Below are 18,276 nucleotides of genomic sequence, written 5' to 3' on the forward strand. Positions count from 1 at the left end.
AGCACCCAAAAATCACAAACCAGCCACCAGCCAGCGATGACGTCCCCATTAATTTATGAGTCATTACTCATAATGTGTAACCAGAGGGAACATCTCACTACAACATAAAAGGTGAAACTCATGGCATTTGTTACCGAATAACCAGTAAGAGAGAAAAAATGAAATCCCTAAAGAAGCCACTTCTAACGAACATCCTGCAGCATAAAATGGCTTGCACAACGCAAATGTGTTTGTCTAATCTCCAAAGGTAAAATCTACACCTTACTTGCTCCATCCTTACACAGCCTGGATGCCCCACTGGGGCTTAACACGAAGTACATTTGGGTAACATGCTAACTATAGATATTCACTCACACCAAGTCTCATTAAATACATTTCTTGCAACATCTTTCAGAGGCAGCATTCACTTGTAAGCAGTTTGACAGCACACCCTTTACACTAAAAGACAGAGGTCTGAAGCAGTTTCCTACAAAATAGGCAATTACGTTCCTGACTGAGCATGTGCAAGTCTGATCCTGATGTGTCGCCCTTGTAAGGACAAAAGCCCCTCTACTAATCCATAGCTTTACTATCTTGCTAAACAACATGCTGCTGTGTTCCATCAAAATTATACCATGCAATTTTCCCCTGCAAGGAATTTAGACGAAAGGATGTGTGGACCTTAAAACAGGTGTTTATATTTCCAAAGCATGAAGCTGATGAGGCAAGCTCAAGCCACGAGCAAAGACTATTAGACCAAGTTCTACAAGAACCAGTCTTTGCACTTCTGAGCACTCAACAGACAATTACATTTGGCACGGAGACACAGCAGCCTCTTAGTTTCCTGACAGCCAGATCATAAACATGTCAGGATGATGTCTTAAGGCAACAGCTTCTGAGGTATCCAAGGCAAAATCGCCTGTAAGTCAAAGTGGTGAAGCAGAGTATCTAGCACTGGGATGATCAGTGGATCTGGCAGTTTGATTACAGCAAACATCCCTCAAGACATTTTCTTTGTAAGGGTGCAGAAGGGTATGTCCTTAAAAAAAAAAAAAAAAAAAATCAAACACCATCAAAAGTGCGCTCTTATGAAAAATATAGAGCCTTGGTTTGCCTTCTGCACAATTTCAACTAACATGCCAGCCCAGGGGTATGTGCGTTCACAGTCAATGAGTTGATGACAAGCAGTGCTCTTAGTCTAACAGTATGGTACTGGAGGCCATACCTTACAAGAGAACAACAGGGAAAGATCTAATAGCTTCAAAAAGAAAGGGACAACTGCAGAACCAATGTCAACTGTTTTAACATCACCAGAAGGAATGGAGGTTACAGTTAGAAGCCACACACAGGTCCCGTTCATGACCAACATTATCATCTGCATTTTTTAAATAATCCACAACTTAACAAAAATGCCAATCCCATCTTTTGACTTGCCAGTAAAGTTAAAGAAATCAAACAAGTTGGGATGAGCAAAGTGGGTGGGATGTGAGCCAAGATGAGACACTCCCCTGTTAGACAGCAGTAGGAAAAGCACAATGGAACAACTCACCTTGTGGCACTCATGGAACAACTGGAGAAGCCATCTAGCACCACCATGCTACTATTTAATGACACATGTGGTCATATAGGTAACTTGCAACACAAATGAGTAATGCATCATTCCTTAAAAACCTCTTTCACAGCACTTGTTTTAATGAAAAAACCCTTTTTTATGTCACAGGCATCCACCTGTAGTTTGACTTTTTATATCAGTTTCACATTAGCAGCAACAGATGACACTGTGCACAGCACCTATAGATGATTATAAAAAAACAAGATTGATTTTGTACCAAAAGAAATACCAGTCAGAGCTTAGCAATTTGTAATGGCTGGGAAATTAAATTGTTTTATATCCAAAAAGACCACCACTCACAGTCCTGGAGGATTTATAATCAGTTGGGGACAACGGCTCTTATTATAAGAGACTTCATTCTGCTCCTGTCGCCAAAAACAGAATGAGAAGATTGCTTACATATAATATACTTGCCACATTTGCTCACAGTTTATATGTCTAGAAACACAGCAATACATCATATTCAAACGGTACCAAAAAATGGGATTTGGCATTAGAGGAAAGACTAATCATTTGCAAATCTTTCCAATCCTTCCTCTCAATGGGCACTGAGTCGCAGATCATTAAACCACATTCTCACTCCACCTAATCAGAAGCAATTTCGAGAGGCACTTTTTCCAGTACAGATGGCGACACTAAGTCTAGTAGTTGCTCACCCAAGAGAGTGAAAGGAAGAGGGACACTTTAGTGTAAATTCCTGCCAAAGAAAGCGATTTGAGGTGGCTGGATAAATATCCTCAATAAAGCATTGAAATAACGTAAAATATCAATGGGATGAAATACCATGCAACAGAGGAAAGTGCAAAGTTAATGAGATAATGTGTTGTTGCCATGTAAAAGTACTCTGTAGGTTATCAGACACAGACAATTTAACCAACTAGAGAAACATGAACATGGAGAGCCTTGTAGCCAGTTCTCTAAAGAGTAAAAAAACGTTTGTAGGTGTCAGTCTGTCTAGACCTGAGAAATTGCAGCCTAGCACAGGATACACAGTTCATTAACTTTACCCACCACTACACAGGTAACATGCAACAGGAGCAAAGTGGAAAAAGAGGTCTACAGACTGAAGTCTAACTGTACCAAAGTACCTACAAATTCAGCTCGACTGGATTTATTTTGTCTTCAAATTATTGATTAAACATGCAGTCTCTCACTTATAGCCTGAGCCATTATGGTAAATAAAACTTCAGATTCAACACCAGGTGGAAGTGCACTGCTCCATTCTACTTGAAAGCTACACTTTAAAATGATATGTAGCTGAACTCAGTGATGCTGTAGGGGACAGACTGATCGAAAATGAATTGCTTATGTTTACCCAAGTAACATGCGCTATTTTACATAGATACACTGAGGCAGAAGAGAGAGGAGGACAACCAACCCCACAATAAATAAATGATTAGTGTGTTGGTGTGCCTATGTTGCAGAATCCTGACCCCAAATCCACCTTCCTGCCACCCATGTATTGTCCAAGTGGGAGAATCTCTCAAAACTGGTTAGATGTGCAAATAGAAGAAATAAAGTCCTCTATGATGGGCTTCTAGCACCAACGCATCACCTTGACATTAGTTGTTACGTGGCAGATAAGCTTTACCTGAGAATGAACCTTCAAAGAGACCATTCAATTCGAGAGCATTGCTCGAATAAATTAACACCATTCTGGCGACACCAGCTTAATGCATGGGAACAAGCACAAACTTACAAGAGTGAGTGGCATGAGGCCCATGCTTTGCAGAACCCCAAAGGTAAGTTCACTCTATCACACAATGCCACCAAACTATCCTTTGGTACATAAGCATCTCATGATCTAATGTTAACTGTGATAGTTTGGCCGCATTGTCACTGGCTCTCCGTCTTGTTACCTTTTGCTCCCTCAACTACAGGATTTAGGAATTTGAGTATGTACGTTTTTCATCTCTGCTATCAACTTCTTTTCTAAAACATACAGCAACAAAAGCATTAGCTCTCCTTTCCAGGGAAGATTTTAAACAAAATGAAGAATCAGGAAACTTTAAAAATGTGAAAAATACAGAATACTGGGGTGGCAGAAGCTAAAAAAGGAATAAAAACAGCTCAAGGGCAAATGACCTCTCAGCACAACCTACGTGCATTGATCAATTTGGAGGTGTCAGGACGTCACATTTTTTAGGGTGAGCGGGAGCGTAACCCTTAATGTTACAACCCACATTCTTGTGCCACCTTCTAGAAGCAAACACTGACTATAGCCGACTACCAGTGCTTCCACCTATTTGCTCAGTGTGCTTTAGAGATGGAATGAAAACGTTTTTTTTTCAGGACCATATTTAAAACAAACTCTTTCCTGGACCATGTTAAAAACGAAATCCATGGAATATTAAAAACAAAAATAGAGGCCCCAACAAATGAACATAGCCCTCAACTCCGCAAACGTTGAGCACATGATGGAGAGAGGAACAGAGGGTGGTATGAAATTGGGAATGGCTTTTCCCCACTTTTTTCTTTTGATCCTCAATTTGGCAATTCTTCGGAGTTCTTGTTCCATGGAACATTTCTACCCCTGCTCTTATGTGTAGGGCTATTTGCCACAGTGAATCAAAGGACAATAGAACCATTTCATTTCTGTTCAAATTCACACAAAGCTATTCTTCAATCAGGGCCAGTTGTGGACACAGATCCCTGAACTGTCTCCCCACCATATGTCTCTGCTGGGTATGTTTCAGCAGCAGATGATGCCCCAACAGCCACCTCCTCCTGTGGTGGGGATTCTTCCTCCACCTGCCCTCGTGAGGTTACTGTGGTTTCAGGAGAGATGCTATGAGGCCCCTCCAGAGGTAGGCAGCCTGGGTGATTCTTTCGAAAGTGCTGGTTGAGAATGGCCTGGAAGGGAAAGCTCTTGCCGCAGACATGGCAGTGGAACGGTTTGTTGCCCGTGTGCTTCCGGATGTGGTATTCCAGCTGATCCTTTCGGGTATATTTTTTGCCACACATTCGGCACACAAAGGGTGTGATGCCCATATGAAGTCGCATGTGACGGTCTAGGCTTCCCTTCTGGTTGAAAGATTTGGCGCAGTAGATGCAAGTGAGACGTGGGTTGTAACGGAACCATCTCTCTGATACTTCCTGTTCACGCAGGTATTCCACATAGCCACTCACTCCCCCGACAGCAGACTCATCACCCTAGAACAAAAATAAAACCAAAAAAAAATAAAAAAACAATTATATTCAATAGCAAATTATAATTATACAGATAAAGATAGATGTTACGGAATTGAAATTGCCACTTGTGCGGCTAAAGAAGGCTTGTGGTTGGTGTGATACAAGGTGTAATACCAGAGACAGCCAAGAGTTTGCTTTTCATCATCTGTCTCAAACTGAATGCCAATCTATGGTACTTTCTTTATTGGAATAACTGTAAGGAAGACCCAACACCTCTGCTGCATGTGCCTTAGAGTTACACATAAACTGAGTTAAAGGAAAAAATAGGAACCAAGTTAAAACAATTAATCATCTCCACAAAGTTTTTCTGCCTTTTATGCACTCCTTAACGAACCGTGTCTTATCTGATACTATTCCAGTGCATCTAATGCAATGGGAAGCCACTGCCACAGACCCCCGAAAGTGGAAAGTTATGTATTTAATTATTCTGACCCCAGGTACTGAACTGCTGCAAATATTTCTCTATGTGTTAGGGTTTTGGAGTTGGGATAAATTCTGCACTCCTGGATTTACCTCCCACTAGCTCAGCTAAGGTAGCTATTCCCTGAAGCTCCCCAATGGAGTTTTTCAATAGAAGCTTGGAGTTTGATCACTTGTTCTTTAAGTGTAACATGGTATTACTGGAAACTGCCATTCTGCTAATTGACAGCTAATCAGACTGTCCTGTTTGAACTTAAAATCCCCCACAGAAAACACTGCCCTTCCAAACAGAACTCAAAGCACAAGTTCTGAGCAATATACACATGGCACACATTAGATTTAAAGAAATATATGCAAAAATACTAACATGTACATATGAGGACAGACTAATTGGGAACAAGTTCTTCCTATGGATTAAGGTTGTATTGATCTGATCCCATGTGAATTTTGACACACGTCTACACTGAAGCATCTGTGAGACTCTTTTTCAATTACAGGGTTTCCCACTCTATGCTTCTGGGTCACTATAAAGTGACCAATGAGATGTCAGTGCAGAAACATCTAGGTGGTTTACATTTTTGGGACCTGCACTAGGTGATGTCAGTTGCGTACCTGTGTCGATGACACGCACCTTGTCACAGTGCCCTTTGTGGCTATAGTATTTTCATTCAAATAGATGCATGTGTCCATTGCTTGCCACGTAGCACAACTTTCCTTTTTTTTTTTTTAGACAACCAACTGCATTTGCAAGTGACAAGGAGGTGCAAGATAGAATCACTCAGTCTAACCACCTTATATGTGGAAACCTTTATTGGGTACATCACAAAAAAACTGAACAGCACAAGGAAGGAATCAGTGCTTAGTAAACATTAGTGAAGTCTTCACACTGTTAACTAGGCCCTCTATTTTCCCAATCAATCTCTCTTGTGTAGAATGGACCGGGTGCAGGAGAAGCTGAAAAAGATGATGGGTATGGGTCAGAGTTTGACCAGGCACCAGATGGAGTCTCAAGCTGAGAATGTTTTGCCGAAGATCACTACTTCGGTCCAGTCAGTGTTGAGCTTGAGACAGCTGGCTTTTATTCACTTAGTGACTTTGGTTATGCAGGCAGTGAATTGGTTCTTTTGTTGGGGGTCCTGCCCGAGAGAGAGAGTATGTGTTGTGTGTCATCTGCATAGGAAAGGATGTTAATGTTGTGTACACGAATTACATAGACCAAAGGGATCATGTATGTAATGAAGACGGTGGGGCTGAGTGATGAACCTTGGAGGTCTCAGTAGATGAGTTTGTGGGCTTCTGTGAAGTAAGGTGCCAGGCTGACAGGCTTGTGTTCTATCCATTAAGAAGGAACAGATCCCACGGTGAGAAAGTCCTTGAATGCCAATCTTGTGCAGGCGTCTGATGAGGATGTGGTGTGAGACGCGGTCAAATGCTGCAGAGAATGAGGACGGCGGTGTCTACGCTGTCAAGATCATGCAGATGTTGACTGTGGTGGCAATGAGTGCCGTTTCTCTATTGTGGTTGGGCCCTAATCCAGACTGTGTGGGGAGCTGGTGGTTGCTCAGGCATTGGTTGATTAGTCTCTTTAAGACCTTTGCTGGGTATGGTAGGAGGGAGATGGGTCTGTAATAGGAAAGTGAGGCTGGGTCAGAGGATGGTTTCCTGAGCAGTGGCATGATGTTGGCATGTTTTCAGGTATCTAGGTATGTGGCTGAGTCGATGAAGGCATTAAAAACGGGTGTTAGTGCTTCATTGATTGGTAGTTATTTGGTGAAGGCATAGTGGGGGCAAGGGTCAGATGAAGGTCCCATGTGAATGGTCTTTATGGTAGCAACAATTTCGACAAAGGTGAACGAAGGCTACAAGGTCAGGGTTCACTCATCGGCCATGATGGGAAGTTTAGTTTCAACAGAAACAGGGTGTGGTTGAGGGTTGATGTTCAATCAATCAATCAATCAGGTATAACTTGTACAGCACATCTCGTCACCCGAGTGGGAATCCAGGCAGTTGAAGTTGCAGTATATAGAAACGGGGTCCGGTTGAGAGTCGAAGTTGCAGTATATGGAGGTGATTTTGAAGAATTCCGAGAGCTTGTTGCAAATGTCTTGTGAGGGGATGGTTTTGCTTGAGGCGGCAGGAGGCGTGGTGAAATCTTTGATAATGGTGAAGATTCCCTTTTTGTTATTGATGCTGGGGTCAGTGCGATCTGCAAGAGATGTGAGCTTGGTGTTACGTATCTGCTGGTGGCAGAGTCTTAGTGCTGACTTGAAGATATCTTTATCTGTGGTGTTGGTACTTGTTCTCTATTTCTGCTACCGAATGCTTGCAGTGGTGTTTCATCAGTCTGAGTTCCACTGTGTGCCAGCTGGTCTGTGGTCGGGCTCTTGCCTTCGGGTTCTGTAGGAAAGTGCCATCTTGCCTGGAATGTTACCCCCATTTTTATTTGTGTGTCAGTTTGTTTTTGCCTGTCACTGGGATGCTGCTAGCCAGGACTCCAGTCCTCATAGTTTGTGGCCTATATGTGTTCCCTGTGTGGGGCCTCAGTGTTTATGCTCACTCTGCTTTTAAAATTGTCACTTCAGGCTAGTGACTATTTTCACCAATTCTGATTGGCACACTGGAACACCCTTATAATTCCCTAGTATGTGGTACCTAGGTACCCAGGGTATTGGGGTTCCAGGAGAGCCCTATGGGCTGCAGCATTTCTTTTGCCACCCATAGGGAGCTCAGACAATTCTTACACAGGACTGCCACTGCAGCCTGAGTGAAATAACGTCCACGTTATTTCACAGTCATTATACACTGCACTTAGGTAACTTATAAGTCATCTATATGTCTAACCCTCACTTGGTGATGGGTAGGTGCAAAGTTACTAAGTGTGAGGGCACCCTGGCACTAGCCAAGGGGCCCTCATATTGTTCAGGGCAATTTCCCTGGAATCTGTGAGTGCAGGGACACCATGACACGCGTGAACTACATACAGGTTAATACCTATATGTAGCTTCACACTGGTGACTCCGAAAATGGCCATGTAACACGTCTAAGATCATGGAATTGTCCCCCCAAGCCAAATATGGTATTGGGGTGCCAATCCCATGCATCCCCGGGGCTCCAGCATGGACCCCGGGTACTGCCAAACTAGCTCTCTGGGGTTTTCTCTGCAGCTACTGCCAACCCACAGACAGGTTTCTTCCCTCCTGGGGTCTGGGCAGCCCAGTCTCAGGAAGGCAGAACAAAGGATTTCCTCTGAGAGAGGGTGTTACACCCTCTCCCTTTACAAATAGGTGTTAAGGGCTGGGGAGGAGTAGCCTCCCCCAGCCTCTGGAAATGCTTTGAAGGGCACAGATGGTGCACTCCTTGCATAAGCCAGTCTACGCCAGTTTAGGGATCCCCCAACCCCTGCTCTGGAGCGAAACTGGACAAAGGAAAGGTGAATGACCACTCCCCTGTCCATGACCACCCCAGGGGTGATGCCCTGAGCTCCTCCAGTGTGTCCAAGACCTCTGCCATCTTGAATGCAGAGGTGTGAGGGCACAATGGAGACCTCCGAGTTGTCAGTGCCAGCAGGTGACGTCAGAGACCCCTCCCGATAGGCTCTTACCTGGTTAGGTAGCAAATCCTCCTCCGAGGACTATTTAGGGTCTCTCCTGTGGGTTTCTCTTCAGATAATGAATGCAAGAGCTCACCAGAGTTCCTCTGCATCTCTCTGTTCAACTTCTGCCAAGGATCGACCGCTGACTGCTCCAGGACGCCTGCAAAACCGCAACAAAGTAGCAAGACGACTACCAGCAGCATTGTAGCGCCTAATCCTGCCGGCTTCTCAACTGTTTCCTGGTGGTGAATGCTCTGAGGGCTGTCTGCCTTCACCCTGCACTGGAAGCCAAGTAGAAATCTCCTGTGGGTTGACGGAATCTTCCCCCTGCTAACGCAGGCACCAAACTTCTGCGTCACCAGTCCTCTGGGTCCCCTCTCATCTTGACGAGCGTGGTCCCTGGAACACAGGAGCTGGATCCAAGTGACCCAGACAGTCCAGTGGTCCTTCTGTACAAATTTGTTGGAGGTAAGTCCTTGCCTCCCCACGCCAGACAGTAATCCTGTGTACTGTGTGATCTGCAGCTGCTAGGGCTTCTGTGCACTTTTGCAAGAATTCCTTCGTGCACAGCACAGCCCAGGTCCCCAGCACTCCGTCCTGCACTGCTCAACTCGCTGAGTTGACCACCGGCTTCATGGGACCCTCTTTTGTTGTGTTGGGACATCTTCTGACCAAAGGGAAGTTCCTGGCACCTTCCGTTGTTGCAGAATCTTCGGCTTCTTCCACCCGGAGGCAGCCCTTTTACACCTTCATCCGGGGTTTGGTGGGCTCCTACCCCCCCTGGACACTTGCGTGACTCTTGTACTTGGTCCCCTTCCTTTACAGGTCCTCAGGTCCAGGAATCTGCTTCAGTGCTTTGCAGTCAGTTGTTGCCTTTGCAGAATCCCCTATCTCGACTTTATTGTCTGGGGTAGTAGGGTAACTTTACTCCTACTTTTCACTATCTTGGGGTGGGGTATCTTGGAAACCCTTAGTGTTTTCTTACACTCCCAGCGACCCTCTACACACTACACTGGGCCTGGGGTCCATTTGTGGTTCGCATTCCACTTTTGGAGTATATGGTTTGTGTTGCCCCTAGGCCTACTGTGTCCTATTGCATTCTATTGTGTTCTACAGTGTTTGCACTACTTTTCTAACTGTTTACTTAACTGATTTTGGTTTGTGTGTATATTTTGTGCATTTTAACTTACCTCCTAAGGGAGTATATTCTCGGAGATACTTTTGGCATATTGTCACTAAAATAAAGTACCTTTATTTTTAGTAACTCTGAGTATTGTGTTTTTTATGATATAGTGCTATATGAAATAAGTGGTATGGTAGGAGCTTTGCATGTCTCCTAGTTCAGCCTATGCTGCTCTGTTATAGCTACCTCTATCAGCCTAAGCTGCTAGAACACTACTAATCTACTAATAAGGGATAACTGGACCTGGCACAAGGTGTAAGTACCATCAGGTACCCACTATAAGCCAGGCCAGCCTCCTACAGGTTCCGCTTGAGGAAAGCCAAGGTGTCAGAACATGTGGTGATCCTGCTGTTGAGGTCTTTGATGGCTCTCAGCAAGTCGCTGGTGTCCTTGGGCTGATGCTCGGAGAGAGTGGAAACCCACTCCTTTTCTGACAGTTTCTGTGGTGGTAGGTCTGTGATTGTGCGAGACGGGTATACTAAAAAAGGACAAAGTTGTGGTCTGTCAAGGTCATTGTTGCTGGCGTTCCGACTTTGAGGTTGGTGATTGAGGAGAAAATCGGATCCAATAGATGTTGGGCAGTGTGTGTGGGTTCGGAACCGTGCTGGCAGAGGCCAAGGTTTGCATAGTTTTCTAGACTGGCGTAGAGTTTGGGTTGGTGCAGAGTTCTAGGAGAAAGTTAAGGTCTTCCAGCAGGATGAAGACATTGGCTTTGATGTTGAGGTGTGCAATGAAGTCTCCGATGTTGCTCGCGAAATTGGTGCAGGGTCCATGAGGCCAGTATACGAGGGTTCTGCCCAGGACAACGCTGGTTGTGACATGTATCTTGAACGTGAGGTGTTCCATTTAGCTGGTGGGGGTGTCTGTGTAGGTGGTGCAGCTGATGGTATGTTTGAATATGATATTGATGCCACCTTTGGGCTTGTGCTGACGGTCTTGCCCAACGCTCTTGTAGCCAGCAGGGATAGTTGTGGTGGTAGTGATGTCCAGTGCCAAGGTTAGGTTTAGCCATGATTCTGAGAAAAAGTCCTGAATGTGGTCATGCAGTAGGTCTCATATCTCTGGGGCATATTTAATGAGTAAACATTTGTTGAGGAGCTTGCATGTGAATGTGGAATTTTGCCTGGGTGGTGTTTGGTCTGAGTGTTCTTGAGTGAGGGCGGTGCTGTTGGAGAGAAAGTGGTGGGTGTGGGAGAGGGCATGAAGAGGCGCAAGAGAATGTTCTTTTCGTGTTCTGTGGTGTTGTATGGCAGTATTTCAGCAAGCTGCAGCCAGTAACAAAAGCATAAAGTAGCACTGCAAGGTAAAGGTGGGTGGGGAGAACCAGGGCCCCTGGCACTGGGTGCAGTCGAGGAAGAGACAGGGCAGACTGGCTTGTCTTTTGCACACCAATGGCATGCGGCTGCACTGCAGCAGCCAATAAATAGGTCCTGGGAAGAGTGCAGGGTAGGGTGGGCAGAAAACCAGTGATGTCACTTCCTGTACAGACGGATGATAGGAAATGAAGTCTTCTTTTTAATGAAATAGCCAGGAGGTCTTCACCCTGAGCGGAAAGATTTTCATAAATAACAGAACTTTGTTGGGTCCTCCTGGCTTGCTGACAAAAATAAGCAGATCATTTTAACTTGAATAAAATATGGCCTCAGAACATCTACAATGATGTATGATGAATAAATACTGTATAAATACTTAAGCCTGCATTTTACGAAGGACGCATTTTGTCATTTTTACAAACATCAAGACTTAAAGCCAACAGTCCTGACCAAGACAATTGTATAAAAGGACAGTAAAACATATCAAAAGGGTATGCTAACACTAGACCCCCTTTTTAATCTTGTAGCACAAAGAAAGCAAATTTAGCATGCCGCCTCTCAATTTTAATAGGTTCAGATTGTGGAACTAGGACAAGAATCACATAAAAGGTGATGAGATGAACATTTGCAAATATTCTAACCACTTCAATCAATCAGGGTAGCATTCCTTCCAATCGTTTTTCACCCACTGTGCCACTCTTGACAAAGTGATCCTTATGAAAGTCAGAAATGGTCATGCTCATCACGGGAGCAAGCCCATCCGAAATGCCAGGTGGGGCCCTCTCTAGAAGGGAGCACAAGCAACCCCAAATCAGTTTTGACTGTTAGTGAGGTATAGCTTGCATGCAAGGTACCCATGTTTAGGCTCATCCTTAACCACTTAGGGCATCACATCAAACACATAAAAGGTGATGGGAAGGATGCTTGCAATAAGTCTAACCACTGGCAATCATTCAGGGTAGCATTCCAACCTGTTCTTCTCCTGCCCACCATGCCAACTCAGATTAGGTCAAGCCATATGCACACCAGTCTTGGTCCCGAACAATCCAGTTGGAACTGTCAAGCAAGGTCCTTTCTGAACAAGAATGCAAGTAACCTAAAACACGGTCTGTTCAGTCAGGTGTAACTGGGTTCCAGTGACACAGAGAACAAAGGACCCATGCTGGGCATAACCTTGTCTACTTAGGACATTTATATCAAACACACAAAAGGTGATGAAAGCAAGGCTGTAATTATTTTAACCGCTGGCGATTGCTTGCTTAATAGTGGTTAGACTTGCTGCAAGTATTCCTTCCATCACCTTTTATGTGTTTGATGTAACACCCAAAGTGGACAAGGGTACACCCAGATGTTTGTCCCTTGCTCACTGTGCCATTGAAACCAAGCTATAACACATGGAAGAGACCCAATCAGGCCGAAATCAGTCTTGGATTGCTTGTGTTCCAGTTCACAGTGGACCATGCTTGGCAATTCAGGCTAGACTATTCCTACTGACGTAGGACCCAAACTTTGCTAACTAAGCTACACCGACTGAAGGTACCCAATCAGGTTAAAACAGGTCTTGGGTTGCTTGCGTTCAAGGTTCAGAGAGAACCTTGCTTGGCAATTTAGGCTGGACTGTTCCTATTGGAGCAGGACGAAGACTGATTTGCATACAGCTGGATCTCATCGGAGATGGCATGGTGGGCAAAAGAACGATGTGCTGGAATGCTACTTCAAGTGACTGGCAGTGTTTAGACTTATGGCAAGCATTCTCTCTCTGTTGGGATGGAAAAGTTCTCCACATGGTAACAGATCTGCACCCCTGTCCTGAGTGCCTCAACTATGCCAATTTCTAGCCCTGAATACTGATTTCTGTTGTCACAGGCGAACATGGATCGTGCTTGTGCGCCCTAGCATAGGGCTGTCGTGTCCACTGCAGTCTTGTTGGGCCAGGAGGGTGGCCCAAAGTGTTACTCTCTTAGTGGTGAAAGGCTGCTCCCTTTGCCAGGAGCTAAACTGCACTATTGGGGTGATGGCAGCATACTGTGTTGCAATCAGTAGGAGAGAACAGATCCTTTTAAACCTGTGTCATTTGAGTAAGGCATACAGGCTAGCTCATTGAAAGTTCTACTGCTGTGTGTTTAACTCACCCCGGCTTCCATTGGATTGATATGGAGTGCTGCGCAGTGCGTGAGTGGTGTATCTGCGCTGGGTGTATGCATGCCTCAGAATGGCAAAATAGAGAGATAAAGCAGTACTGTGTAGTGAGTGCAAGTTGAATGCTTGGTGTATGTGTGCGTGAGTGGTATAGTACATGCAGGATGTAGTGCTGTGCAGTATGTGCATGTTAAATGAATGTGCTAGATGTGCCTGTGAGGTGAGAGGTACAGTACACGTAGGATACAATGCCGTGCAGTGTGTGTATGTGAAATGCATGTACTGGGAGTACAGTAATACATGACAGACTATGGGTTCCATTTTGATAAGACCCAGCGCTGCATGGTGGAACATGGAGAGGGGGCAGAGGAATCTCCACAGAGAGATTTGTGTATTATTGCTTTTCTGAAAGCTGGGTGGGAAACGCTGACGAAGGGAGAGCAAGGCTTCAACTGCACACTTCAAAGGGTGTTTTTTTATTTATTTTTATTCAGAGGTCACAGGGAAAGAGCATTGGCACATCTCAGGAAGGACATGGGGCTGATAAGAAAATCAAAGAGTAGGGTTGAGGCCCTTGGCTAGCCTTTTGATACACAAAACACTGACTCGCATCCAAGTGTGTATTCTAGTCACTTCCATGGCCTGAGCTCAGAGGCCCTCAGCTTTGGAGTTGCTCCTCAGGGGAGTGCTTTGAAGATGAAGAGAGGGCGGAGGAGTGTGATTTTAAAAGTAAGCAGACCCCCAACATATACTTCAAAGACACAGACCCTAAATCTCATTTAGTGTCTGGAAATGGGCTATAGGAAGGGAACCTCAATAACCTAAAAACTGTCAACTGTCAAGTAACCAGTCGGGCTGTGCGAGGAGGAGAACCTCTGCAAGATTCCTGCCTGTGACCAGGACTGGGGGACAAGGCCTGCTAGTCTCCCTGTGGGGTAAAGGGACCCCACACGGGGAATCCAAAAACACCTGCCCTGGAGCACTAGAGCCTGCCAAGACCAGTCTGCCCTGTGATGAAGAGGACAGTGTTGGAGGGCGCGTGGTTTACTGGCGACTCTTGGCAAGTGCACTCCCTGAGCGTGGTGTGCATAAACATCTGCTGCATCAATCAGGTTGTTGGCCGTGCGCAAGGCAAAGTCGGCAACCCCATATGCCAGAGGAGGGCGGCCATGAAGTAAGCTGGAGCCGATGCACAGTGAGGCATCGGTGACCCTGTATGCCAAGAGTGACCTGCTCGTGTGCAGTAAGGGAGCGGTGACGCTGTATGCCAGAAGGGTCCATCATGGGCAGATTGTCATGAGCAATGGGCTGCAGCCCCTGTGTAGTGAAGGGCTGGCGAACCCATGTTCCAGGAGGGGCTGCTGTGCAGGCCCATATACAGTAGAGATATGGTGATCTCGAATGCGGGAGGGGTCATCGGAAATAGCAAAGAGAGTGACCTGTTCTGGAATGTCACAGAGGAGGAAGGCCACCGTGTGTACCCCTAAGCACCTACCCTGGGTCAAGAGGTCAGCATTAGGAACTTCACATCAAACTCACCCCTCCCAAGAGTTACCCTGCAAGGAGGAGCCGCGAGGAACCTCTGGTCGCTGTGGGTGCATAACATCATGTGAGTAACTCTGGGATCATAGAGTGCAGCCCACGTGAGCCACAGGCAGTGACCTCACCTGTACTAGCCACTGATGCTCTGGGATCAACAGGGGGCACGCTCAAACTCCGGACGCTAGGATCCTGCGGTGCCGGTACATCTGAATTCAAGCTAGTCGGCACTGGGGGAACTTGCTTACCACATAGCGTTTCAGCACTGGAACACTTTTGATTTTAATAACCACCATTGCTATAGTGAAAAGGGACCGGGACAGAGAGAACTACCTAAGAAAACACTAGGAGCTCCAACCTCAGGGGGACTGTGTAGTTGTTTTTGTATGTCGTGTAAATGTTGTTGTGTTGGTAGCTGTAAAATAAAATACTTTTTTTTTAATCCTGAAAGTGCATATCTGGCTGGACAATCTTTTATTGCTGCTACTGTTTGCGCACTGAATTGTAGGACTGTCTACCACCTGTATGCATCTGCCCCCCAAGGTAGCCTTGGACTACTTGGGTATTCGAGTGTCTAGCGCTGAAGGAGTAATGGACCCAGCTGCTTGGAATCCATAGTAGTTCAGGCCCGGTACACCAGGAGTAAAAGGCATCAACCCCCATGGTTTGGCCCAGTAGCTCCTGCTAACCCCTCTAAATGGGATTCTGACAATAGGTGACAAGTGGTGGGGCACTCAACATTTAGGAGCTGGGATAGAAGAGTAGAATTGGCCATTTCCAATTTACACAAGCAGCACAATAAGTCTAGTGTGTTTCACGTGCAAAGGCAACCTGCAACGACAAATAAAGACACAGGCTTGGGAATAGACCTCAGCAGAATGTCCATAGATCAAATGTAGGATTTATGTGGGGACAGAGGGTGGAGAATTTCCAGGAGCAGGGACAGAGAGGTCCTTGCTAATTTCATTAGGGACCAGTCTGAGACACTGACTGAAAGGGCATGACACTATAGTTGACCTTGGGGAGGGAACCATGGTAGACTCAGAGGAGAGGCACAATGTGGACAGAGGTTCTGAAATTCCCCTAGGGCAGATCCATCTCAAACACACATAGTGTGACCCCTAATGCATTTTTCAGAGTTTCACTAAGATACTTTCCACCTTTAGTTTCCAAAAAGCCTCAGATGTGTATACCACCTTAAATTTCTAGAGTATTCGAGGAGTAAATCCATTGGGTGAGCTGAGTTTAGCCTAAACTCTAAACTTGTCTTTGGAAATTGAGAAGGATGAGAGGGCCAGAGAGTTTGAGAGGGAGAACCTAAGGCTAGCTCACCCAGAACAAGAGGAGAGGAGACGGAAGAGACAGGCAGAATGGGCCCAGGTAGAGAAACTGTGAGAGACAGGGGAAAAAGAGCAGGCGGAGAAACAGAAGGAAAAGAAAAAAGGGCTGGAAAGGAACATGATAGCCCTTGAGAGAGAAAAACTCAGGATGGCAGCAATGAGAACTCCATCTGGGATAAGTAACTCTAAATCCAGTTTAGGGCAGGTAGTGGAAAGGGCTCCGAAAGATCATGTGGAAGGCCAGGACGTTTTGCAATGGGTTGTGAGCTTTGAGGTTGCTTGTAAGCCACTGGAAGGGGCAGCTGTCATTAGGAAAACCTGTGTGGTAGACCTGATGGTCTATGAATGAATGAAGGTCGCTCTGGTTAGGTGGTTTGGGATGATGCCAGCTCAGTACCTTCAGAGATTTAGCGATTGCCAAGAAATGGATAGGGTTCTGTTCTGAGATTGGAATAAGAGGGCTGGAGGCTAAGGACCTGGCTGATGAGGGGCGATACCCTGAAACTGGTCCCAGGATATCACCCCTCATTAGCCAGGCTAGCTCGAATCCAGTGGCACAGTGAGCACAGGACCCACGTCTGGGCATACACGCCCCACACCTAGGGCGACAAAAGCAAAAAGAATAGATGATGGACGGAATGGACGGAATGCTGAACAATGCAAACACTCACCCCCAGTCACAGATCTGCGTTTAATCCATAGCTTTTTTTGTTAACCACGCCACCCCAGTTTGTACCCAGCCACATGCAAATCAGTCTTGACCCTGTTCCCAATTGTAACAGTCCAGCTTGAACTGCCAGGCCAGGTCCTCCATGAACCGGAAACAAGCACCCTGGGACCGGTATCAGGGTATCACCCCTCATCTTTGCATTGTTCAGCATTCAGTTCATCATCTGTTCTTTTTGCTTTTGTTACCTTAAGTGGGAAGGGTATGCACAGATGTGGGTCCCATGCTTACTGTGCCACTGGATTCCAGCTAGCCTGGCTGATGAGGGGTGATGGGGCATATCTGGGGCTGACTGGCCTTCTGCAGGTGCTCTGTGATGGCACAAATGACTACACCTGATGAATGACAACCTTAGATTAATCAACAGTTTCTGAAAATAACTGTAGCACTTCGATCTATCATGTTTTTGCAGCATCTCAGCCTGAGGCTCCTTGGAATGAATATAGGGCTTGAATGTTTGACTGACCATTTTCAGCCTATACAACATTAAGTGATTGTACTTTTCAATACAATTTGAGATTAACCTCTGTAATTCTGGCAAGAACCCCGGTTGCAAATAAATAACTTTATCTCTGTGATAAAGCGAAAAATATAAATGAAAATCACTGGCATGTAGATGAAAGATATATTTATAAAGAAAACATGGTTCACCATTTTGAATAATGTTGGGACATGCTCCCCTGACTTGAAAGGTCCAGATGCATGGATATCTGAATCCTTGATACTGATTTTTGGTCTTAGGGGAACACGGTTCATGCGTATGTGCCATGACCTAGGCCTGTCTCAAAGTAAAGCAGACTTGTTAGCCCGGTAGGGACGAACCAAGCTGTACCCTCATACTGATAGAGGGCTACTGCCCTTAACTAGAGTTAAGTGACACGAGCGCTGTGGTGGCAGCATACTTGTTTTGTGTTTAGTAGTGATCAGTAAAGAGGCCTATTTACATGTGACATAGAAGTGGTGCCCATTGGCCCACTCATTTAAAATTCTGCTGCGGTGCACACGACGCACCATTGGACTGCAGGGTGAATGTGTGCGGCATCTAGCAAAGCATGACACTTGCATGCGTGTGCTGGGATGTAAATGCGCTGTCCATAACATGGATGCCTGTGGAATCCATTTTGGTAGCCCAGGGCCTGGAAAGGCTTCTGGAGGGGAGGACTGCAACCCCCACATAGGCAATGTGGATTGATGATTTCTTAGGGCTGGGATGGGAACACATACACTGGAGGATGAGGAG

General features: G+C 45.7%; 1 protein-coding gene across 5 annotated transcripts in view; it reads right to left on the reverse strand.

Annotated features, from left to right (window-relative positions):
* Positions 1–2,662: 2,662 nt before the first annotated feature.
* ZBTB37 (zinc finger and BTB domain containing 37) overlaps positions 2,663–18,276 on the reverse strand; it is an 89,406-nt gene continuing 73,792 nt past the window's right edge. For all 5 annotated transcript variants that reach the window (XM_069231582.1, XM_069231578.1, XM_069231579.1 and 2 more), the window contains one exon: positions 2,663–4,744. In XM_069231582.1, the coding sequence (XP_069087683.1) occupies positions 4,214–4,744 (531 nt within the window). In that variant the 3' untranslated portion in view covers positions 2,663–4,213. The remainder of the gene's footprint in view (positions 4,745–18,276) is intronic.

Source organism: Pleurodeles waltl, chromosome 4_2 (genome assembly GCF_031143425.1).
Source record: "Pleurodeles waltl isolate 20211129_DDA chromosome 4_2, aPleWal1.hap1.20221129, whole genome shotgun sequence".
Classification (NCBI taxonomy): Eukaryota; Metazoa; Chordata; class Amphibia; order Caudata; family Salamandridae; genus Pleurodeles; species Pleurodeles waltl.